This window comes from Ursus arctos, unplaced genomic scaffold (assembly GCF_023065955.2).
Source record: "Ursus arctos isolate Adak ecotype North America unplaced genomic scaffold, UrsArc2.0 scaffold_6, whole genome shotgun sequence".
Classification (NCBI taxonomy): Eukaryota; Metazoa; Chordata; class Mammalia; order Carnivora; family Ursidae; genus Ursus; species Ursus arctos.
Genome location: NW_026623078.1, coordinates 49,581,384 through 49,603,518, shown reverse-complemented (window position 1 = coordinate 49,603,518; position 22,135 = coordinate 49,581,384). Strand labels below are relative to the sequence as shown.

The following is a 22,135-nucleotide window of genomic DNA, read 5'->3' as shown; positions in this document are numbered from 1 at the left end:
GAGCCCAGAAAAAGCTCGTGCATATATGGTCAACTAATGTTTGCCAAGGGAGCTAAGAATACTCAGTGGAGAAAGCATCTGTCAACTCTTAATCAGCTTGTTATTATCCCCATGCCTGGTTTACTTATCACAATACATTTACTAACTGCAGCAACAGACAGGCACTGTGCTTAAGCGCTGGGGAAGAATTCTCCAGGACTCAGAATACGAAGTTAAATACGTCATGTGCCCAAATAACACAAAACATATAGCAGTAAGCATGCCAAGAGTCCAGAGAAAGGCGAATGGGAGCTCGGAGAAAGGAATTACTGAAGCTTGAGGCTGAGATCAGGGGCCCAGGGAGGTGCAGTAGAGATGGGAGCACTTGGACAGGGGCTGGAAAGATGGCAAGGTTTTGGAACCATAGCAGTGTGGAAAAGAGCACATTCAAATCTGCGTAGGGCCTCTGGGATAGGGGCCTGTAGTGAACATAGCGAAGTAGCTTGATGCGGCTGCACACAGCATGCACAGGTAAGCATAATGGCATGAGAGCAGAAATGCAGGCTGGGAGAGGGGTGGGGGGGTGGGGAGCACCTGGGTGGCCCAGTCCGTTAAGCATGGGACTCTTGATTTCGGCTCAGGTCATGGCCTTGGGGTCCTGGGATCGAGCCCTGCCTTGGGCACCCTGCTCAGCGGAAAGCCTGGTTCTCCCTCTCCCACTCCCCCTGCTTGTGTTCCCTCTCTCGCTGCCTCTCTCTCTGTCAAATAAATAAATAAAATCTTAAAAAAAAAAAAAAAAAAAGATTGTGGTCTTCCAGGTTACTCTCAGAGGTTAAGTCACCTTACCTCAGGCCCCAGTGTGGAACACCAAGGCCTTTCCATGTGCAGGCAGCATCAACAGAGCCACAGGAAGAGACCAGATGCAAAGATAACAGGATGCCAACAAGACCCGGAGATGTCAAGGCTGGGTGATGGGATACACCTTGTACTTCCCAGAGATAAGGGAAATCACAAAGAGACAAAGGTGAGGCTGACTGTAGACACGTTGCGCTGGAAAATACTTCCAGGATGTCCAGTCCCAAGAATCATGTTTTCTGCTTGTTTTTAGCCCCTTCGGTGTTCAGGCCTGCCCTCAGTTTTGCTCTGACTGCCTGAAGCCCAGCCTTCCTGGTGTCCCTGCTCTCTCCTGCTCAGTCTCTGCGCACGTCACATCACTCCTGACTGAAGAGCTCTGGCCACAGGTCCAGCGTTCTCGCTCCACGGTGGGCCCTGGTTCCTGCCCCTGGCTGCGCCCTAGCTGCTCTGCTCACTGCCATCTTCTCCTCTGTACCACCAGCCCTCACGAGCCACAGACCACAGACCACAAAATAGTCCAGAGAGAGGGGACGGCAATAAAACAGAGATGTTAATGTGAGGTTACCCATCACAGAAGCCCCGTCACCACTGTGCTCTTTTCATCACAGAGTGAAATTTTCGTAAGAAAAACGTGTGCTGCCACGTATTTCCTGTGTCATAAAACCTCTACTGTGGGATGGGAATGTGCGCGCCATGGGAGACACACATAGTGAATACAGTAGGGTGACAGGTGATCCACAGGGCCCGAGGTCTGTGCAAAGGAGCCAGAGAGGACTGGCCACGGCAGCGACTACACAGAGCCAGATGGAAAGGTCAAGTAAGCCGAAGCCCAGAGAACCCCGGGTAAGAAGTACTTCCTGAAAGAGAGAAAATGGAAATCACCCAATCATCAGTTCTGATTAAGAATGAAATGTCACCGCAGATGCGAACCTTGCCAGGAGCCCATTATGTAACGACCACGGCTGATGTAAATGTAAAAGAAAGAGTGGGCACACTTGTGATCTTGTTCAGCTAACGCTCACTTACACTTGGACTTCCTTTGTCTGTTTTGGTAGGTCGTGTACAAACTGTTCCCATTCTATTTACAAAGTGTTCCCATGCTGTCCCGTATTTTTTCCTTGTTCTTGACAATGATTACTTCCATATGTAAATAAATTCGACTTCTGTCCAATTACTTAAACGGTTAGGCCCTTGTATATTCCCCAGGGACCCAAAATGCTCTTGAGCTTTAAATCATGTGTCACATCTAAGTGGACAGTGATACCTAAAGCTTAGATCTCAACAACTGAAAGTGTCCAGTGTAATAATTATCAGCTCATTCCTTAAAAAGCCTTAATAAAAGAACTTCAATAACACTCAAACCCACTGAGATGATAATTACACAACAGTCAGAAAACTGCACAGAGGGGCGCCTGGGTGGCACAGCGGTTAAGCATCTGCCTTCGGCTCAGGGCGTGATCCCGGCATTACGGTATCGAGCCCCACATCGGGCTCCTCTGCTGGGACCCTGCTTCTTCCTCTCCCACTCCCGCTGCTTGTGTTCCCTCTCTCGCTGGCTGTCTCTATCTCTGTCCAATAAATAAATAAAATCTTAAAAAAAAAAAAAAAAGAAATCTGCACAGAAAGTGCTGTCCAAAAAGGACTGCAGATTTATCTATAATGAAAACTTGAAATGAAAGTAGAATGACTTAATAATACTGCTACCAAATAATAGAATCCTAAGCTTTAAAAATCATATTTTAAAAAGTGTTAACAATAAAAATGTTCCCAGTATGTCAAATGAAAACTACAGCATAAAAATGTTATATGATTCCCATTCTAATATTTACATGTGTGATAGGTTCACACGTGTAAATCACAGACTAAAAACACTAAAACAATTTTATATATAAACCAGGGAGTAGTTTTGCAGATGACTTGTACCTTTAATTATCATTGTACCTTTTTTTGTATTTTCCAGAGTGCCTAACATGAGCATGAACTACTTTTAGAGTTAGGAACAATTATTTAAAACTTCAAAAATATTTTTAATATAAAATGTTGTAAAATATTATTATTAAACCTGATTCTCTAAAAAAGAATTAATAGAAAGAAGATGACCAACAACAAGTAAATCTGGCCAGGCATTCAAGTCAAATCTCGGAAATAGATGTTTCAGGGGAGAAATGTCAGAGTAAAATAAAATAATAATTATTAAGGGATCTGCCACTTCTGATAATGGCGAAGAAGTAATACAAACGAATTTCTCTCTGAGAACAACTAGGAAATCTGTGAGAACATGTGAGAGCTAATGAGGCAGTGAAGAATTACTGATCCAAAATCCAGGAGAAGGCAAAAGTACCTTGGGGGCATCTGTTGATTCCAGAAAAGACAGATGGGCGCTAAGAGCCCGAGCAGCACCCCTGACAGCCTCACTGGGCCAGGGAGTCAAGGGCCTCCTGGGTGGGGGTGGGAGGCAGGTGCCACAGGGCTTTTCCCTAAGACCCTGCAGGGGCCTCACCACTGGAGGAAGGTGAACCAGAAGGAGACAAGCCTTTATAGGGACACAGCCCAGCCTTGTATGATCTGAGTCTTGAACTGGCTTAAGCCACTGCCCAGGTGCTATAGACCCCAATAAAAAGCTATTAAAATCCTGGTGGAGAAAGATCATCCTATGCCGTGAATTATTTTAATTTTTCAAATGCAATGAACAGAATACAGCAAACAGGAAAAGACAAGACTCTCAGAACAGGAATGAGCAGAAAGAACAGACAATAGAAACATAGGTATTCTCAATACTGAAGTGAGACAGCGTGGCCTTTAAAGTGGCCATGCTTATGAAAATCAAGGAGATAAAGAAAAAAACACAGGAATTTTGGTAGGCAAATAGCAGCACAAAAAAAAAAAAAAAGGTCAGGACAGATTTGAAAAGGATAAGGAGGCTCTAGAATAAAAACCAGCAGAAGCCAAACCAAGAACACAGTGGATGCATTTAGCCCATTAGACAAAGCGCAAAAAAATTAATGAGGGGCGCCTGGGTGGCTCAGTTGTTAAGCATCTGCCTTTGGCTCAGGGAGCGATCCCAGGGTCCCGGGATCGAGCCCCACATTGAGCTGGGAGCCTGCTTCTTCCTCTCCCACTCCCCCTGCTTGTGTTCCCTCTCTCGCTGGCTGTCTCTATCTCTGTCCAATAAATAAATAAATAAATCTTTAAAAAAAAAGAAAAGAAAAAAGAAAAAATTAGTGAGTTATACTTTTGGACAAAACTGAGGGAATTTGTCACCAGCAGCTTAGAAGTAAAGAAAGCATTGAAGGGTATTCCTTGGGCAAAAGAAAAATGATGTCAGATAAAAGACTGAAGATGTACAAAGAAGAACAGAAATGATAATTATGTTGGCAAACGTGAATACTGATAACACAAGAAGAGTAATGGTGACTTATGAGTGCAAAATAGAAACAGATTCAAAATGGACAACAGCATATAAACCAAGAGCAGATAATTGGAGTGGAACTGATCTTAAATCCTTGCACTGCCCAGGAAGAGGATGAAAGTACCAGTTACTGTGAGATTTTAAAAAGTCAAGGATGTTATGTTGTCGTCTCTAGGGTAACCTTTAAGAGAAGAGTCAGACTTGAGTAGTAGATACATAACTGTTCAGTAATAACCAAGTTGTTTGTATTTTGTGCATCTTCTGTATGTGTGCAATACAGTAAAAATGGTTAAAAGTAAAAAATAAATATAGATAATCAGATATGCTGTTTTGAGATAATTGGCTAATTTTTTAAAACTTTTTTTAAAAAGTAATCTCTATGCGCAACATGGAGCACAAACTCATGACCCCAAAATCAGGAGTCATATGCTCCAACAACTGAGCCAGCCAGGCACCCCTGGTTGGCTAATTTTAAATTCCAATATTTGGGGGGAGGGGAGGCTTTAAAGCTCATAATGGCAGGGGCACCTGGGTGGCTCAGTCAGTGAAGCTGAAGTGGTTCAGTCTGACTCTTGATTTTGGCTCAGGTCATGATCTCAGGGTTCTAAGACTGAGCCCCACCTGGGGCTCTGTGCTGGGTGTGGAGCCTGCTTAAGTGTCTCTCTCCCCCTCCCTCTGCCCCTCACCCCCTTTAAAAAAATAGTAATTTTAAAAAGCTAATAATGGCAGATGTGCCTTTCACTTGGGTCCAACTTCAACAGGAAAATCAAAATGAAATGATTAAGTTTGAACTTTTTATTTGAAGTAGCTCTAAATCTAATTTTAGAACTCTGATCCCAATGTGCTTTCATATTCAAATTAGCCCCTATCTATATAGTCCTGTTCTGATACTGAAGTACTATTTCAATTCCATCAACTGTGGTAAATATATTGGGGGGGGGGATTGGATTTTTTGTAAAATCCTATTTGCCTAAGAGATTGAATGAATCAGTTCACATCTACGTCCCCAGCGCTCTGCTTGAAACTGGGCTACACAAGGATGAATAACACATGGTCCTTGCCCCCAAAGATTAGTAGTTCAGTGGGGTAAACACATCAACAGCCAAGGAAATAAAATGCAGAATGCTATACCATTCATTAAATAATTCATTCAACTGCTCAGAAAGGATCTATGAGGCAACAAATACAGGTCAAGCACAATGCTAGCATCACATACATATTATGGCAAAGACCACAAGGTGGCTTACTGTGTGGTGGGGAAGGCAGTCAAACTGGATGTTTCATTCACAGTGAAAAGGAACTCTGCTACACTAGTGGCTCAGGGAGAAGCTGAAAGACTTCACAGGGAGATGACATTATTAACACCAGAAAGTAACAGACTTCTGGAAATCCTGAGAGACAAAAGATCACAGCACAAATAATTTAGGGTATCAGACTAAATGACTCAATTAAGTATTGAGAGACAGTCCTAGGACATAGAAACATAAAAATGAGCCACTCTTTTCGGCCCTTTGAATGGACATATAATTACAGCCAATGTGTTAAGCTGCTGAAGCTATAATAAATCAAAGCACTGTCTCCAGGTTACGCATAGCGAGGGGGAAACGGTTAAGCAGTAAAATGGAATTTGTACCTTTTATTAGAGCCACATTTCAACAGGCAAATTTTTTATTTTTATTTTTATTTTTTTTTAAGATTTTATTTATTTGACAGAGAGAGAGACAGCCAGCAAGAGAGGGAACACAAGCAGGGGGAGTGGGAGAGGAAGAAGCAGGCTCATAGCAGAGGAGCCTGATGTGGGGCTCGATCCCAGAACGCTGGGATCACACCCTGAGCCGAAGGCAGACGCGTAACGACTGTGCCACCCAGGTGCCCCAAATAGGCAGAATTTTTAAATGTAAAAATGTTTTCCCCCAAATTCAGTGAGACCCTCCTGAGTCACCTGCAGCCCACAGTGTCATCATTTTAACAGGTCTTCCTCAAGAAACCACCACCACCACACACAGCATTGACATCACTGAAGCAGTCTTGCCTCCCCTGTGAAGTGTGACCATTATTATTCTACTCTACAAATACGCACTTCAGCCTGCCTAGGAAACCCCACACAAGGTCAGAGTTCTCCACTGAGACTCGCTCACTGATCCTCTGATGACAAATGCCACGCATGCTTTCTCTACTAACCCAGTTCCCTCTCAAGAAGCCACCACACCCAGCTTACAGACTGCGGTGGCACAAGCCTGCCAACCAATCCCCTGGTGCATGCTCAGAATTCTTTCCAAGGGAGTGGTCAGATATCCACCCTCCATATGACCAGAGCAGGCAAAACGAAACCTATCTGCTCCCCAGCACAAGCACGCCCCTTTCTCCAAACGGACTCGGTTGGGTTCTGATCTTCCCTCTCAGGCTGAGGCACTATCAGATGCTCTCACATGCCCATGTGATCAATGAGAAGGCTGGACATTGGACATAAGGCAAAGGGTGGTCCCCCAGAGGAGGCCAGAGAGAGAAGTGTGGTCCAAAGAGCCTCTGGGAGACTTGGGAGTGGGGGGCTTGGATGCTGAGAACAAGCATGCTCCCTTTTACGTTCTAAAGAACATTCCGGATCTCTGAATATGAAAAGATAGGCTTCATCTGGAGCCTGTTTTAAAACAGGCTATGGAGACCTGAACTGCATGCATAAAAAAAGTATCACAGGGTTGCCTGGCTGGCTCAGTCAGTGGCCCATGTGACTCTTGATCTCAGGATTGTACTCAGGGTTGTAAGTTCAAGCCCCACTCTGGGTGTAGAGATTACTTAAAAATAAAAAAATCTTTAAAAAAAGAAAAAAAAGAAAAGAAAAGAAAAAGTATCACATACTAAAGGGTTAGAAGACTAGCATTTGGAAATGTGAGTACCGCTTTGCAGACTCGAAATTGAAGAAAGCCTTCTGCAGGTAGTACAGGTTCCCACTGGGCAGCAGGACCTTAAAAATTAGGCCACCCTGCAGGGCATGTAGACTAGCAGATGTCCCCGAATCTGCTCTCCCCTCTTTCACAGCCATAGGCTGATCCGGATACATAAAGGCCCAGCGAGAGATAACATCTCCCAGCCTCCCTTGCAGTTAGGTCAAAGGTCTTATTTTGGGCTACTGGTATGTAAGTGAAAGCAATGTAGGCAATTTCCATTTCACATCCTTAAAAAAACAAAATTGCTGGGGCGCCTGGGTAGCGCAGTCGTTAAAGCGTCTGCCTTCGGCTCAGGGCGTGATCCCGGCGTTCCGGGATCGAGTCCCGTATCGGGCTCCTCCGCTAGGAGCCTGCTTCTTCCTCTCCCACTCGCCTGCTGTGTTCCCTCTCTCGCTGGCTGTCTCTCTGTCACGTAAATAAATAAAATCTTTAAAAAAAAAAACAAAAACAAAAACAAAATTGCTTGTCCTCCCGGTGTCCTTTCTTCCTTCTACCACGTCAGCACTGCTAAGCTGTCTCCAGCCACGTGGACAAGGCTAAAGGACATTGCCACCTCAGAACCAGAGAAGGAATCCACGCCATTTGGGATGGCACAGCTGCCCCAGCAGAACAGGTCTCTGAATGACCTCACGGAATAGTCTACCAACCCTGGAATGTTACATGAGAGTGAAATAAACTTTTACTTGCATTGAGTACTGCATTTAACATCTCTGTTACAAAATTTTGGCTACACTGTAACAAATAATGAGGTTAAAATTAATGTAACATAAAGGAGAAAAGAATACATAGAAAATCCAATGATACCTTAAAAAGGAAGAAGGAAAAAAAAAAAAGAACAACTCCTAGACCAGCAGCACTAGATCAAGACTGGGGTAATCCAAACTCAGGCCTCAACAGACAACTATCAAGAAGCAAACCCCTCTTTTTATGCGTAATTGGAAGACATACTGACCCAGACTGGAGACAATCTTTTTAGCCCTGAATGTTATCTCATCTGTGAAGTTGGACTCACCAGGTTGTCTTCATAAAAAGTTATTAACTACTCAAATCATTTAATAGTCATAATTTAGTGCCATGTAAATTTTAGCAGCTCAAGGTTAATAAAAAAAGAGCAAGCTCAACTTTATTTTTACTAATAATCTGAAATCGTATTTCTTTTAAGCATCTTTTTGTGCTCACATTTTCCCCTGAGAAGTAATTTTCTCTTGGAAGCTGCAACTGCAAACAGGCGACTCGAAACCTTTAAATAAAAGTTTGTTAACAGCAGCTGAAGAAGTGTGACCTTCACTTCATTTTTATTTTTCTTCAAATAAAATGGGCTAACCAGTTTATAGCTTTTCAAGAACTCTTCTTAAGGCTCTACGAGCTCTATTAAGAGCCAAGGGAGCTGGGAGAGAGGTAGAAAGTAGTAAATTATGCTGCTAGGGCTCACATACTATTTCTACTAGCATTCTTTTATGGACAATAATGTATCTGCCCCAAAGGAGATGGGGTTGGAAGGGAAAAATGTGACCTCTTTCTTTTTGACAAAGATTCAAAGTAAGTTAAAATAAATATATTTTATATTTAGTTAAACATAATACACATAACAGTGCAAAGCTCATGTTAACCACTTTAATACTTGACACTTTGTTCATTAATTAGATATATTTAGAGTGGGTCCCAGAGAAGTTGATATTAATGACAGGTTTAATGGCAATCTTTATTTCATGGCCAGCCTTTCTTTAAAACGTCCTGATGAACATCTATCACAATGTGCAACAAAAGCTGAAAAACGTATTAAATATCACTGGATACAGAGAACAAACTGGTGGTTGCCATAGGGGAGGTGAGTGGGGGAATGGGTAAAGATAGATAAAGGGAATTATCTTGCTGAGTACTGAGAAATGTATAGAATTTTTTAATTATATTGTGCACCTGAAACTAATATAACACTGCATGTTAATTATATTTCAAATTTGAAAATACATACATACACACATATCACTGAAATCTTCTCCAGCCAATATTTTATAGAGCTACCCTTGATCCTTTATAATTAGGTGGTGGCAGAGGGTACCTGTGCATTTTAAAAAGAGCTCACTGGACATCTCTCAAAAATTCAGTACCCCTCACTACCCAAATCTATTCGATTCCTGAATTCAGATGGAGGAAGTCTAGATGTCAAGAGAGACTTATATCATTCACTAACTGATAAAAATTCCCACCAATATTATCCACAGCCTTAGCTATTGAGAAACTGGTACTGGAAAGAACTGGAATCTTCTGTATCTCCTATCTGGAGGACTGTAACACATCTTTTCTAGGTTTTCAACCACCTAAAACAGCCTGCTATTTTAACATTCCTTAAAAACTGAATATTAAAAGCAGCAAAAGAAAAACTTGTTTTTTTAACAAGAAAACATACTGTTTTCTCACTGGGAAAGTAAATATATAGTAACGCTAGTGGATTAATCATTTATAAAGCTGGTATGAAGGTGAAAAGACAAAGTAGGGGTGCCTGGGTGGCTCAGCCGGTTAAGCGGCTGACTCTTGGTTTTAGCTCAGGTCATGATCCCCCATCAGGCTCCACGCTCAGCAGGAAGTGGGAAGATTCTCTCCCTCTGCCCCTCCTCCCACTCACATGTGCATGCATGCACTCTCTCTCTAAAATAAATAAATAAACCTTTAAAAAATAAATAAATAAAAGACAAAAGTAGTAAAAACACCTGGGATTTCAATAATCAGTTTAGGAATACATGTGTAAAATGTGACATCAAAAAAAAGCATGGCAGGGTGCCTGGGTGGCTCAGCCTGTTGGGCATCTGCCTTTGGCCCAGGTCATGATCCCAAGGTCCGGGGATCAAGTCCCACATGAGGCTCCCTGCTCAGCGTGGTGTCTGCTTCTCCCTCTGGCCCTCCCCCATCTCATGCTCTTTCTCTCTCCCTGAAATAAATAAAATCTTTTAAAAAAATAAATAAAAAATAAATAAAACATTTTTAAAAAAAGCATGGCAAAGACAGTAAAAATGTTGAGCTTTAGAATGGTATCAAGCTTTAAGTTGTTATCAACTTAAAATAGACTCTTACATATAAAAGTTGTTATATGTAGGCTTCATGGTAACCACTAAACAAAAACCTAGTGAATACACAAAAGATAAAGGGAAAGGAATAGAAGTATACCACTAAAGAAAAAAAGAGAAACTACAAAAACAGCCAGTGATCAATTAAGAAAATGGCAATAAATACATACCTATCAATAATTATTTTAAATGCAAGTGAACTAAATTCTCCAATCAAAAGATAGAGTGGCTGAATGAATTAAAAAATGAGCCCCAGGGGCGCCTGGGTAGCGAAGTCGTTAAGCGTCTGCCTTCAGCTCAGGGCGTGATCCTGGCGATCCGGGATCGAGTCCTACATCGGGCTCCTCGGCTGGGAGCCTGCTTCTCCCTCTCCCACTCCCCCCGCTTGTGTTCCCTCTCTCGCTGGCTGTCTCTCTCTGTCACATAAATAAATAAAATCTTTAAAAAAAAAAAAAGAGCCCCATCTATATGCTGCCTACAAGAAACTCACTTTAGGTGTAAAGACACAGACTGAAAAGTGAAAGGATGGGGGCGCCTGGGTAGCGCAGTCGTTAAAGCGTCTGCCTTCGGCTCAGGGCGTGATCCCGGCGTTCCGGGATCGAGTCCCACATCGGGCTCCTCCGCTAGGAGCCTGCTTCTTCCTCTCTCACTCGCCTGCTGTGTTCCCTCTCTCGCTGGCTGTCTCTCTGTCACATAAATAAATAAAATCTTTAAAAAAAAAAAAAAAAAGAAAAGTAAAAGGATGGAAAGACACTCCATACAAATGAAAGCCAAAAGAAAGCTGAAGTAGCGACTTACATCGGATAAAATAAGACTTTAAAAGAAAGCCTATAAAAGGAAACAAAGAAGGTAATTACATAATACTAAAGGGGTAAATCCAACAAGAAAATAAAACATTTGTAAATATTTATGAAACAACATAGGTAGTAAGGCAAAGATTAACAGATCTGAAGAGAAAAACAGACACCCATAGGGGTAGGGGATTTTAATATCCCACTTACATCAATGGATAGATGATCCAGATAGAAAATCAGCAGGAAACACTGGCCTTAAATAACATGTTAGACCAGATGGACTAACAGACATACACAGAACATTCCATCCAAAAGGGACAAAATACACATTCTTCTCAAATGCACATGAAGCATTTTCCAGGATACATCATACATTTGGCTAAAGTAAATCTTAAGAAATTTAAAAGGACTGAAATCATATCAAGAATCTTTTCTGATCATAATGGTATGAAACTAGAAATTACATGAAAAAACCTGCAAAATTTATAAATATGTGGAGATTTAAAAACATGCTACTGACCGATGAGTCAGAGAAGAAATCAACAGAAAAATTTTTTAAAAATCTTGACGTGAATAAAAATGGAACTATAACATACCAAAATTTGTGGGGTGCTGCAAAAGCACTTCTAAGAGGGAAGTTCACAGTGATAAACGCTTACAGCAAGACAGAAGAAAAGTCTCAAATAAACACTCTAACTTTACACCTCAAGAAAGCAGAAAAAAGGAAGCCCAAAGTTGGCAGAAGGAAAAAAAAAATAACAAAGACTGGAACAGAAATAAATGAAGTAGAAACTAAAGAGACAATAAAGACGACTAATGAAACTAAGAGCTGGTTCTTTGGAAAGACAAACAAAATTGCCAAGACTTTAGCTAGACTCACCAGGGAAAAAAAAGACTCAAAATCAGAAATGACAAGAGGAAATGTTACAATTGATGCCACAGAAATAAAAAGATCGTAAGAAACTGCTATGAACAATTATACTCCATCAAACTGCACAACCTACAAAAAATAAATTCCTAGAAGCCTACAACCTACCATGACTGAATCATGATGAAATAAAATCTGAACAGGCCGACTGCTAATAAGGAGGTTGAATCCATAATCAAAAACCTCCCAACAAAGAAAACACGACCAAATGGTTTCACTGACGAATTCTACCCAACATTCAAAGAATTAATACCTATCCTTCTTAAGCTCTTCCAAAAACTAGAAGAGGCAGGAACGCCTTCGAACTCATTTTACCAAGCCAGCATTGACCTAATACCAAAACCAGACAAGGATGCTACAAGAGAAGCAAATGACAGACCACTATTCCTGATGAACATAGATGTAAAAATCCTCAAGAAAATAACAGCAAACCAAATTCAACAATATATGAAAAGAATCATATACCATAAATCATATACCATTAGGAGGGTTTTTTCCAGGGATGCAAGGGTGGTTCAACATCCGTAAATCAACGTACTATATCACATTAACAAAATGAAGGCTAAAAATCCTATGATCGTTTCAATATATGCAGAAAAAGCAATTGACAAAATTCAACATCCATTTATGATAAAAACTCTCAACAGAGTGGTTATAGAGGGAACATACCTCAACATAAAAAAGGCCACATACAACAAGCCTACAGCTAACACACTCAACAGTGAAAAGCTAAAAGCATTGCCTCTAAGATCAGGAACAAAACAAGGAACACTCTCACCACTTTTATTCAACATAGTATTGAAAGTCCTAGGCACAACAATAAGGCAAGAAAAAGAAATAAAAGGCAACCAAATTGGAAAGAAAAAAGTACAACTGTCACTATTTGCAGATGACATATTATATATAGAAAACCCTAAAGACTCCATCAAAAAACTATTAGAATAAATGAATTCATTAAAGTTGGAGGATATAAAATCAATACTCAAAACCACGTTGCATCTTTATTCACCGATAATAAACTATTGGAAACAGAAATAAAAAACAATCCCATTTACAATTGTGTCAAACAGAATAAAATACCTAGGAATAAATTCAATCAAGGCGGTAAAAGACTTGTGTATTGATAACTATTAAGACATTAATGAAAGAAATCAAAAAAGACATAAATAAATGGAAAGATATTCCATGCTCATGGACTGGAAGAATCAACATTGTTAAAAGGTCCGTACTACCCAAAGCAAGCTAGATTCAATGTAATCCCTGTCAAAGTGCCAATGGTATCTTTCAAAGAAACAAGAACAACTAATCCTGAGATTTGTATGGAATCACAAAAAACCTTGAATAATAAAAGCAAACTTAGGAAAGAAGACCAAAGCTGAAGACATCACACTCCCTGACTTCAAACTATTATAAAGCTATAGTATCAAAACAGTATGGTTTGCCATAAAAACAGACCCACAGATCATGGAACATAATAGAAACTCATATATATATATATGGTCAATTAATTTACAACAAAGGAGCCAAAAATATACAGTAAAAAGGAGAGGTTTCTTTAATGAACGGTGTTCAGAAATGGTGTTCGATCACCATCTTATATCACACACAAAAGTAACGCAAAATGGGGGCACCTGGGTGGCTCAGTGGTTAAGCATCCAACTCTTGATTTCAGCTCAGGTCAAGATACTGATGTCAGGTTCCATGCTCAGCGGGGATTCTGTGTAGAATTCTCTCTCACCCTCCCCCTCTGCCCCTCTCTGCCCCAACCCCTTCAATTACAGGCACACGCATGTTCTCCTTCTCTTTCTCAAATAAATAAACCTTTTTTAAAAAATTAACTCAAAATGGATTAAAGACCTGAATGTAAGACCTGAAACCATAAAACTCCTAGAAGAAAATAACAGGTGGTAAACTCCTTGACATAGGTCTTAGTGATGATTTTTTAATCTGACACCAAAAGCAAAACCAACAAAAACAAAAATAAGTGGGACGACATCATACTAGGAACCTTCTGCACAGCAAAGAAAACCATCAACAAAATGAAAAGACAACTTACTGAATGGGAGAAAATATTTGTAAATCATATATCTATCTGATAAGCCACTACTTCCCAACATATATAAAGAACCCTTGTAAGTCAACAGCAAAAAACAACCTAATTTAAAAATGAGCAGAAGATGTGAACAGACATTTTTCCAAAGAAGATATCCAGATGCCCAATAGGTACATGAAAAGGTGCTCAACATCACTCATCATCAGGGAAATGCAAATCAAAACCACAATGAGGTATCATCTCACACCTGCCAGAATGGCTAGTATCAAAAAGAAAAGAATTAAGTGTGACGAGCATCTGGTGAAAAGGGAACCCTCGTGCACTGGTGGTGGGAATGTACACTGGAGCAGCCACTATGGAAAGCAGCAGGGAGTTAACTCAAAAAATTAGAAACAGAACTACCATATGACCCAGAAATTCCACTTCAGGGTATTTACCTTAAGGAAAGAGAAACACTAACTTGAAAAGATACCTGCACCCCCCTGTTCACTGCAGCATTATTTACAGTAGCCAAGATATGGAAACAACCTAAGTGTCCCCCAACAGACGAATGGATAAAGAAATTGTGACATACATACATACACATATATATATATGTGTATGTATATATATATATATATATACACACACACACACACACACACACACACACGATGGAATACTCCTCAGCCATAAGAAAAGAATGAAATTTTGCCATTTGAAACAACATGGATGGACCTTAAAGACGTCATCATAAGTGAAATAAGTCAGACTGAGAAAGACAACGCCATCTGATCTCTCTTATATGTAGAATCTAAAAAAACAAAAACAAGCTCAGAGAACAAACGGTAGCTGCCAGAGGCAGGAGGTGGGAGGTCAGAGAAATGGGTAAAGGGAGTCAAAAGGTAAAAAGGGAAAATAAATAAATAAATACAGTGCATTACTGACCAACAAAAAACAAAACAGAGTCTTACACTGGGGGGAAAAAAACTGCTTTCATCTTATCACCCTTGCTCGTAATTCTTCAATGCCTCCCCACTACCTGCAGAATAAAATCCAAAGTCTATAACCTAGTATTTCAGTCTTTTACAATCTAGCACAGCAGGGAAAACACTAGGTAATAAGGATTATGTAAGTCCTGTGTAGTAGTTCATGTCTTGCCCCGGACTTAGGAGTTAAGTCATAGAATCTGAGATCTAAAAAGAAAGCCATCTTAAATGAGCATAGGACCACCTATAGCACCTGACCCCAGGGTTGCTTTAAGGTTTAAATAAGAATAAATGGGAAAGCCCACTAAAAACGATCAATCATTCTACAAATACAAGCTGTCAGTTTTACTATCCAGTATTATCACCCAGACAAAAAAAATCAGTATTTATCGCACCATAATTCTCAGGATACAAAGAGAATCCATCAGGCTTGGGTACACAAGCATACTGGGACTTTCAAAGTGAACCAGTTGGTTATTTGAAACGTCAGGTCGTAAAGCTAATGAAACTAGCTACTCTGACCTCTTTCATCCTTTATAATCTGATATATGGCCGACTACCTTATGAATAGGGTACAAATACAAAGAGGCGTTCAGTACGTATTTGCTCAATGACGAAGTGCCTAAAACACGCTTAGATGAAGATGATAAGGATGACATACACTAAGGAATACTCATCTCAGGTGTCAAGTTCAGATGCATTCAACCACCAGCACCCCCTTTTAAAACACTCTAAGAAAATCACGTGGTAAAACAATGAAAGAAATTACAAAGGAAAAACTTTTGCTTGAGTATGTCAGAAGTCAGGTCCTGGTGGTAAAACCTACTCCATAAGAAAAGGGGGCTTCAGCCTGAGGAGGAGTAAGCATTGTTACTGCCTCCTCCTCCCCAACAGCCTCGGATTCTCTGGGAAATGACTCATCCCTCTGCTCTCAAAAAACTGGTGTTTTGAGCAAAGTTAATCCCATCCCCAGCTGGCATCTCTCTGGAATCAATAGTTCAAGGTCAGGCGACTATCCCAGACCTAAATTCATCTGACCTGTTTGGTTCGGGGGTGGACAGGTAACTTAGGTTTGTCAAATCAGAATGAATCTCGGGATTTTTGCAATGAAAAAGAGGTAATCCGAAAAGGAAGGTGTGGGAGGGGGAAAGACGTGTCAGAAACCACTGAACTAGCTGTTCAAGCCAATTGAAATTGGCTTACAACATGCGGGTCATGGAATACAGAGACTTCCCTAGGACAGAGAGCCAAAGTTTTTAGGAATAGGCTAACAAGTTCATATTTGTGTCTGAGAAAAATACTTCCGGGAACTGCATCTATAACAGACTAAAAAAAAAAAAAAAAAAACAAAGTTGTTAATGGCAAAGCTAGAAAAACAGAGAGACTACTAGAATAGCCAAGTGAGTGCTAATGGGAGCCTAAATGAGGCAAATGATAGCAAGAAGAAGAAAGGGCAGAACAAGGAGGTAATCAGGAGGTAGAACGAGAATCAATAGGACATGGGACACGGAATCACGGAGGAATCACGGAAGAGATCGCGGTGGCAGGAGAAACAAGTGTGCAGCCGAGGAGTCTAGACAGATGGTGAGAGACAGACTAGAGCACGGGCGAACCTGGGGAGGAAGTTAATGGATTCGGGTTTAGAATAGGAAGTTTGGATGAAGAAAGAGTGGAAACCCCAGAAGACTACACAGCAATCACGCTGCACTTCTTTGATATCATGATCCCTCCGGAAACCAGGACAAGTCAGTCTTCACTCCCTGTGAAGATGGATAATCATCTTACTGTCTCTCCGAAAACGTTTATAGTTATTAAAGGTTATGTAATAATTCAACTTCTTTTTAGGGTAAGCGGTTAAACTGCCTTTTAAAATTAACAAATAGGGGTGCCTGGGTGGCTCAGTCCGTGGGCGTCTGCCTTCGGCTTGGGTCCTGATCCCGGGGTCCTGGGATCGACCCCAGAGTCAGGCTCCCTGCTCAGCGGAGACCTGCTTCTCCCTCCCCCCACTCCCCACTCCCCCTGCTTCTCCCTCTCCCCACTCCCCCTGCTTGTGTTCCCTCTCTCGCTGTCTCTGTCAAATAAATAAAATCTTTTAAAAATAAATAAATAAAATAAACAAATACAAACCTGTACCTCACACTGTAACACAAAATTAGAGGTGGATCACAGATGTAAATATAAAAGTCAAAGCCATAAAGCTTCAGAAGAAAATATGAGAGTATCTTCACAATCTGGGGGTAGGCAAAGGTTTCTTAGAGTACACAAAGTACTAACCAGAAAAGAAAAAACTGACACATTGAACTTTAAAATTTAGAACTTCTGTTCATCGGGGTACCTGGGTGGCTTGGTCAGTTAAGTGTCTGCCTTCGGCTCAGGTCATGATCTCGGGGTCCTGGGATCAAGCCCCAACTTGGGCTCCCTGCTTAGTGGGGAGCCTGCATCTCCCTCTCTCACTGCCCCCCCCCCCTCTAGTGCAGCTCTCCCTCTGTCTCAAAACAACAACAAACTTCTTTTATCAAAATATACCATTAAGAAAATGGGTAGATAGCCACATGCTGGGAGAAAACATTCACAAAACGGATCTTTAACAGAAGACCAGAACCCAAAATATAAAAAGAGCTCTTAAAAATCACTAAGAAAAAAAAAGATAAAATCTAATTTTAAAATGGGCAATAAACAGCACTTCACAAAGGAAGCTATATGACCGGCCAATGAGCAAAGATAAACTGTTCCACATCATTAGTCATAAACGAAACGCAAACACTAAAGCTACCACGAGCTACAACTACACACCCACCAAACTGGCTGCAATTAAAATGACTGACCACACCAAATGCTGACAAGGACGTGGTACAGCGGGAACTTCGTACGTTCCTGGTTGGAGTATAAAATGGCAGAACCACTTTGGAAAACTGCTTGGCAGTTTCTTATAAAGCTAAACGTACTTCTCCCCAATAACCAGCAATCCACTGCTAGGTTATTTACTCCAGAGAAATAAAAACACATGTCCACAAAAAGTCTTGTGCAAGAGGGGCGCCTGGTGGCTCTGTCAGTTAAGTGGCTGCCTGCGGCTCAGCTCATGATCTCTGGGTCCTGGGATGGAGCCTCGCATCCAGCTTCCTGCTCAGCAGTGAGACTGCTACTCTCTCTCTCTCTCTGCCCCTCCCCCTGCTCGCTTTTCTCTCTCTCAAATAAATAAATAAAACCTTAAAGAAAAGTCTTGTTCAAGAATGTTCAGAGCTTTACCCATAATAGCCCCAAACTGGAAATAATCCAAATGTCCATCATCTGGCAAATGGATAATAAATTGTGATTTATTCATACAATAAAATAATACCCAGCAATATAAAGCATCAAGCTATTGATATACTTCAATTAACATGAATGAATTTAAAAGATGTTAATGCTAAGTGAAAGAAGCCAGATACAAAAGAATACATACAGTATAATTCCATTTATAGGAATAGGTAAAACTCTCCTTTAGGGTGAGGTGAAGGGGTGGCAGGGATTAACTGGGAAGACACACAAGGAACTTTGTGGGGTTTTGGAAACGTTTTCTTGGTGTGCGGCACAAAGTGCATGCATTTGTCAACTCAATGAACTGTACACTTCTGTGGATTTCACTGTATGTAAATTATGCCTCATTAAAATAAAAAGAAACAAAAAATGATCTCTAATATAAATACCTATAATCAATATGCTTTATTACTGGACCAAAGGAAACCTTTGTTATTCTAAGGCAAAAACAAAACACACCCACAACTTTTAAAAGGTAAAAACAAGTGGAAACGAGGTGACTAAAACATCACACGGACCACAAACCAACCGTGGGACTGTATGCAAATCACTTAAGCTCTCTTGGCCTCTATTTTCTCATCTATAAAACAGGGTTTAGAAAATTTACCTTCACCAGGAATACGTAAAAATTAAGCGTATGCCAAGTATCTGGTATAGTACCTGGCACACAGGGCCTTAGTAAATGGTGGGGTAGGAAACAACAATTAGAAAATGCATAGAGGGGCGCCTGGGTGGCACAACAGTTAAGCTTCTGCCTTCGGGTCAGGGCGTGATCCCGGCGTTGTGGGATCGAGCCCCACATCAGGCTCCTCTGCTATGAGCCTGCTTCTTCCTCTCCCACTCCCCCTGCTTGTGTTCCCTCTCTCGCTGGCTGTCTCTATCTCTGTCGAATAAATAAATAAAATCTTTAAAAAAAAAAAAAAGAAAAGAAAATGCATAGAAAGGAGCCACTTTACCTTTCTGGTGTCATAGGCAATTATTTATTAAATTTAAAGTGTATTTGAATATCTCCCGATAGCCCTACCCTTTTTTCAGAAAAACTCTCCCCCTGTCTGACCTGACCCTATGGCATCCAGATGCTGGTGGGGTGAGAGGCAAAGGTGCCTTACTCATCTTAAAAATGTTCATGTGAAACAAAGTTCTAGATAACCAAATTATATGTAAAGGTATGAGTGAAATTCACAAGTCTAAATTGTTTTGCAAAATGCAAGAGTTTTTATGAAGAGTATCAGTACTAAAGCCAGGTTTCCCATTTATTAGGTTTACCTAAGGTAGCATTCTTACATCTGTTCGAAAGCTAATTATCTTTCAAAAGGCCATGCTGTTTGCAAATGCTACAACACGAACAGCAATAACTACTTTCCACAAAAAGCATGTTCAAACAGTAGACAAAGCATGCAGAGTACTCTCCTTTTATCACACCAATGCTGTCTGGTTGGATTACAGCCAACAACAGGGCTCAAGCAGATTTATCTTTCCTGTAGACCGTGTAAGTACATTTGCCTAATGCAGTGCCCTAGATTTTACAAATGACATTTGCTGGTGTACTTGCAAGTCTGCAGTTTTGAACATTTTCAAGGAGGACACAAAACATTTATATACAATAGTCTGTCTTGACCATCAATAAAAGCCCTATTTTGAGGCCACCTACTCTCCTTTTGCTGTAATTTGAAATTTCGGTAAAGCATTTCTTGGCTTTTAGCAAAGTCCGTGTTGAGCCAAGATGCTGATCTTCTATCTGCAGACTGCACAGAAAGAATCCACACATACCAAAGATCCGTTTGAAAGCTTTTAAGGCCAAAAAAACGTCTATTGTGTGCCTGTGATAGGCACTGACTAAAGGAAACTTGAAACTATAAATAGCGCAGAGAACACCATACGCCTGGGGGAAAATGTTTTGCTTAAAATGGCACGACGACACAATTTGACACTATGTCCACATTATATCGAAAAAGTGAGTATGAACCAAGAAAGCTCTGATAATTAAGCAGCGTTTATTCTCACTAAAAAAGTTCAATATGCCATCTTAGTACCATTATTTCCTCAGGATGCAGTGGTATTCACTGCACAGTGGCTCGGGTCTAACTCTCCATCATGATGTCACAAAACCCGAAATGCAACGGAATCCGACTCAAGAGTTGGTGCAGTCCAGGGGTGCCAACAATCAACCTGGAGCAGGCTCAGGGCCAGAAAGACTCCATCAGGTTTCCTCACTGCCCCTGCTAATCACTGCTCCCCATACAAACAAGTTCTTAAAAGCTCCAACCTAAAAACAGAAAAAAAATCAGATTCGCTGGCGGTGTCTGCTAAGAAAGGTACAGGGATCACCTGTCAATGGACAGGAAAGTAAGTGGGTGTAAAATGGCTTCCCCGGGCGGACTGGAACGCAGTAAATCACAAGCAAATCCCTTCCTAGAGTAACGGCTCTGCAGGAGACGTGTGGAGGGACTCATGCACGGAGCGTGCCAAGAACCCCCCAACCGTTCCTCCTCGGGACCCGAACGCGCGCAGGAGACCACACAGCAAAGCCGAGGCCAGATGCGGGCAGGAAGCAGGGGCATGCCCGGGCTGCCAGCCCGACCGCAGGGTGCCAGAATGCGCTCTGCCACCCCAACGACCCTGTCGCGAACCGTCAAAACACAAAGCCCAACGGGTGGGGAGAAGAAAGAAAGGAATGGAAAACACGTGGTCCTCAGTTCCCCTGGGGGCTCCCGGGCCACCAGGTGCACTGTTACCGGAAGCGGCGGACTCGGCCGCGGCCGCAGCCGCAGCGCACACCGCCCCCGACTCCGGGCCCTGGCCGGACCCCCGCCACAGGTTGGCCGAGCCGGGGATCGCGGACAGGCTCACGGAGAGAATTAAGTTTCTAATAATACAACTTTAGGCGGATTAGCGCCGGCGTCGCCCAACACCGAGGCCGCACTTTGGAGGGGTAGGGGTGCAGGGCGCAGCGGGCGCGCGGACTGGGGTCCGGGGTTGGGGGGGGAGGCTCGCGGCGCTGGCGCCTCCTCCCCCGCAGGTGCGCCCCCCCATCGCCGCGCTCACCAGGTACCAGACGCCGAGCAGGATGGTGCCGGTGCGGACATGGCAGCACAGGCAGCAGCTGTTGGAGTAGAACCGCGTCCAGGGCGCGACCATCTTCATCGCTCGGGCCGCGGGCGCCGTGGCGCGAGCGCGCGCCCAAGTTTGCAGGAGCGTCGGTCGCGTCGCTCGGGGCTCCTTGCGCGGCTGCTGCCGGCTCTCCCGCCGCTCCCGCTGCCGCTGCCGGCCCCGCTCGCCCGCTCACCCGCTCGCCGGTAGCCCCGGCCCCGCGCCTCAGCCGAGAGCTCCGAGCGGCTACTACGGCCGGACCCTGCGCTCCGAAGGCGGCAGGAGGAGGAGGAGGAGCGGGGCGGGGGGAGGCGGGGGCGGGCCACGTGACCCGCGCCTGGGCCAGTGATGTCACCGCGGGCTCCAGCCAGCTGCGGGCGCCGCCGGCCTGGGGTAGATAAATCAATCTTCCTGCCCCGGGGCCGGGGTCGGCCCGGAGCAGGCCCGCCGTGGAGTTCCGGGCCTCCCCCTCTTTCATGGGGTCATTTGTGTAACTGTCACGGGTTTGAGATTCTTTTGGTTGTGGTTTCTCCCCTAACACGTCTATTTTGCAGATAATCTGTAGATGCAAATGCTGTCCCTGTTATCTTGCAAACTGGAAGAGGGAAAACTGCAGGGTGTGATTCCGGTCAACAGCAGTACTTTGAACCGCTGCTGGAGCCCAGAGCAGTTTGTCTCGGCTTCCCAGCTCAATTACTGTGGTAGTAACCTTTTTCCCAGAAAATAGGATGTGTGTCAAGGACATCCTCCCTGTG

At 42.6% G+C, this 22,135-nt stretch overlaps 1 protein-coding gene across 1 annotated transcript in view; it reads right to left on the bottom strand.

The window, feature by feature from the left end:
* Positions 1 to 21,658, bottom strand: part of LAPTM4B (lysosomal protein transmembrane 4 beta) — a 71,327-nt gene extending 49,669 nt beyond the window's left edge. Inside the window, exon 1 of the mRNA XM_026495675.4 lies at positions 21,336 to 21,658. Coding sequence (XP_026351460.1) covers positions 21,336 to 21,434 — 99 coding nt within the window. The 5' untranslated portion in view covers positions 21,435 to 21,658. The remainder of the gene's footprint in view (positions 1 to 21,335) is intronic.
* Positions 21,659 to 22,135: the final 477 nt, after the last annotated feature.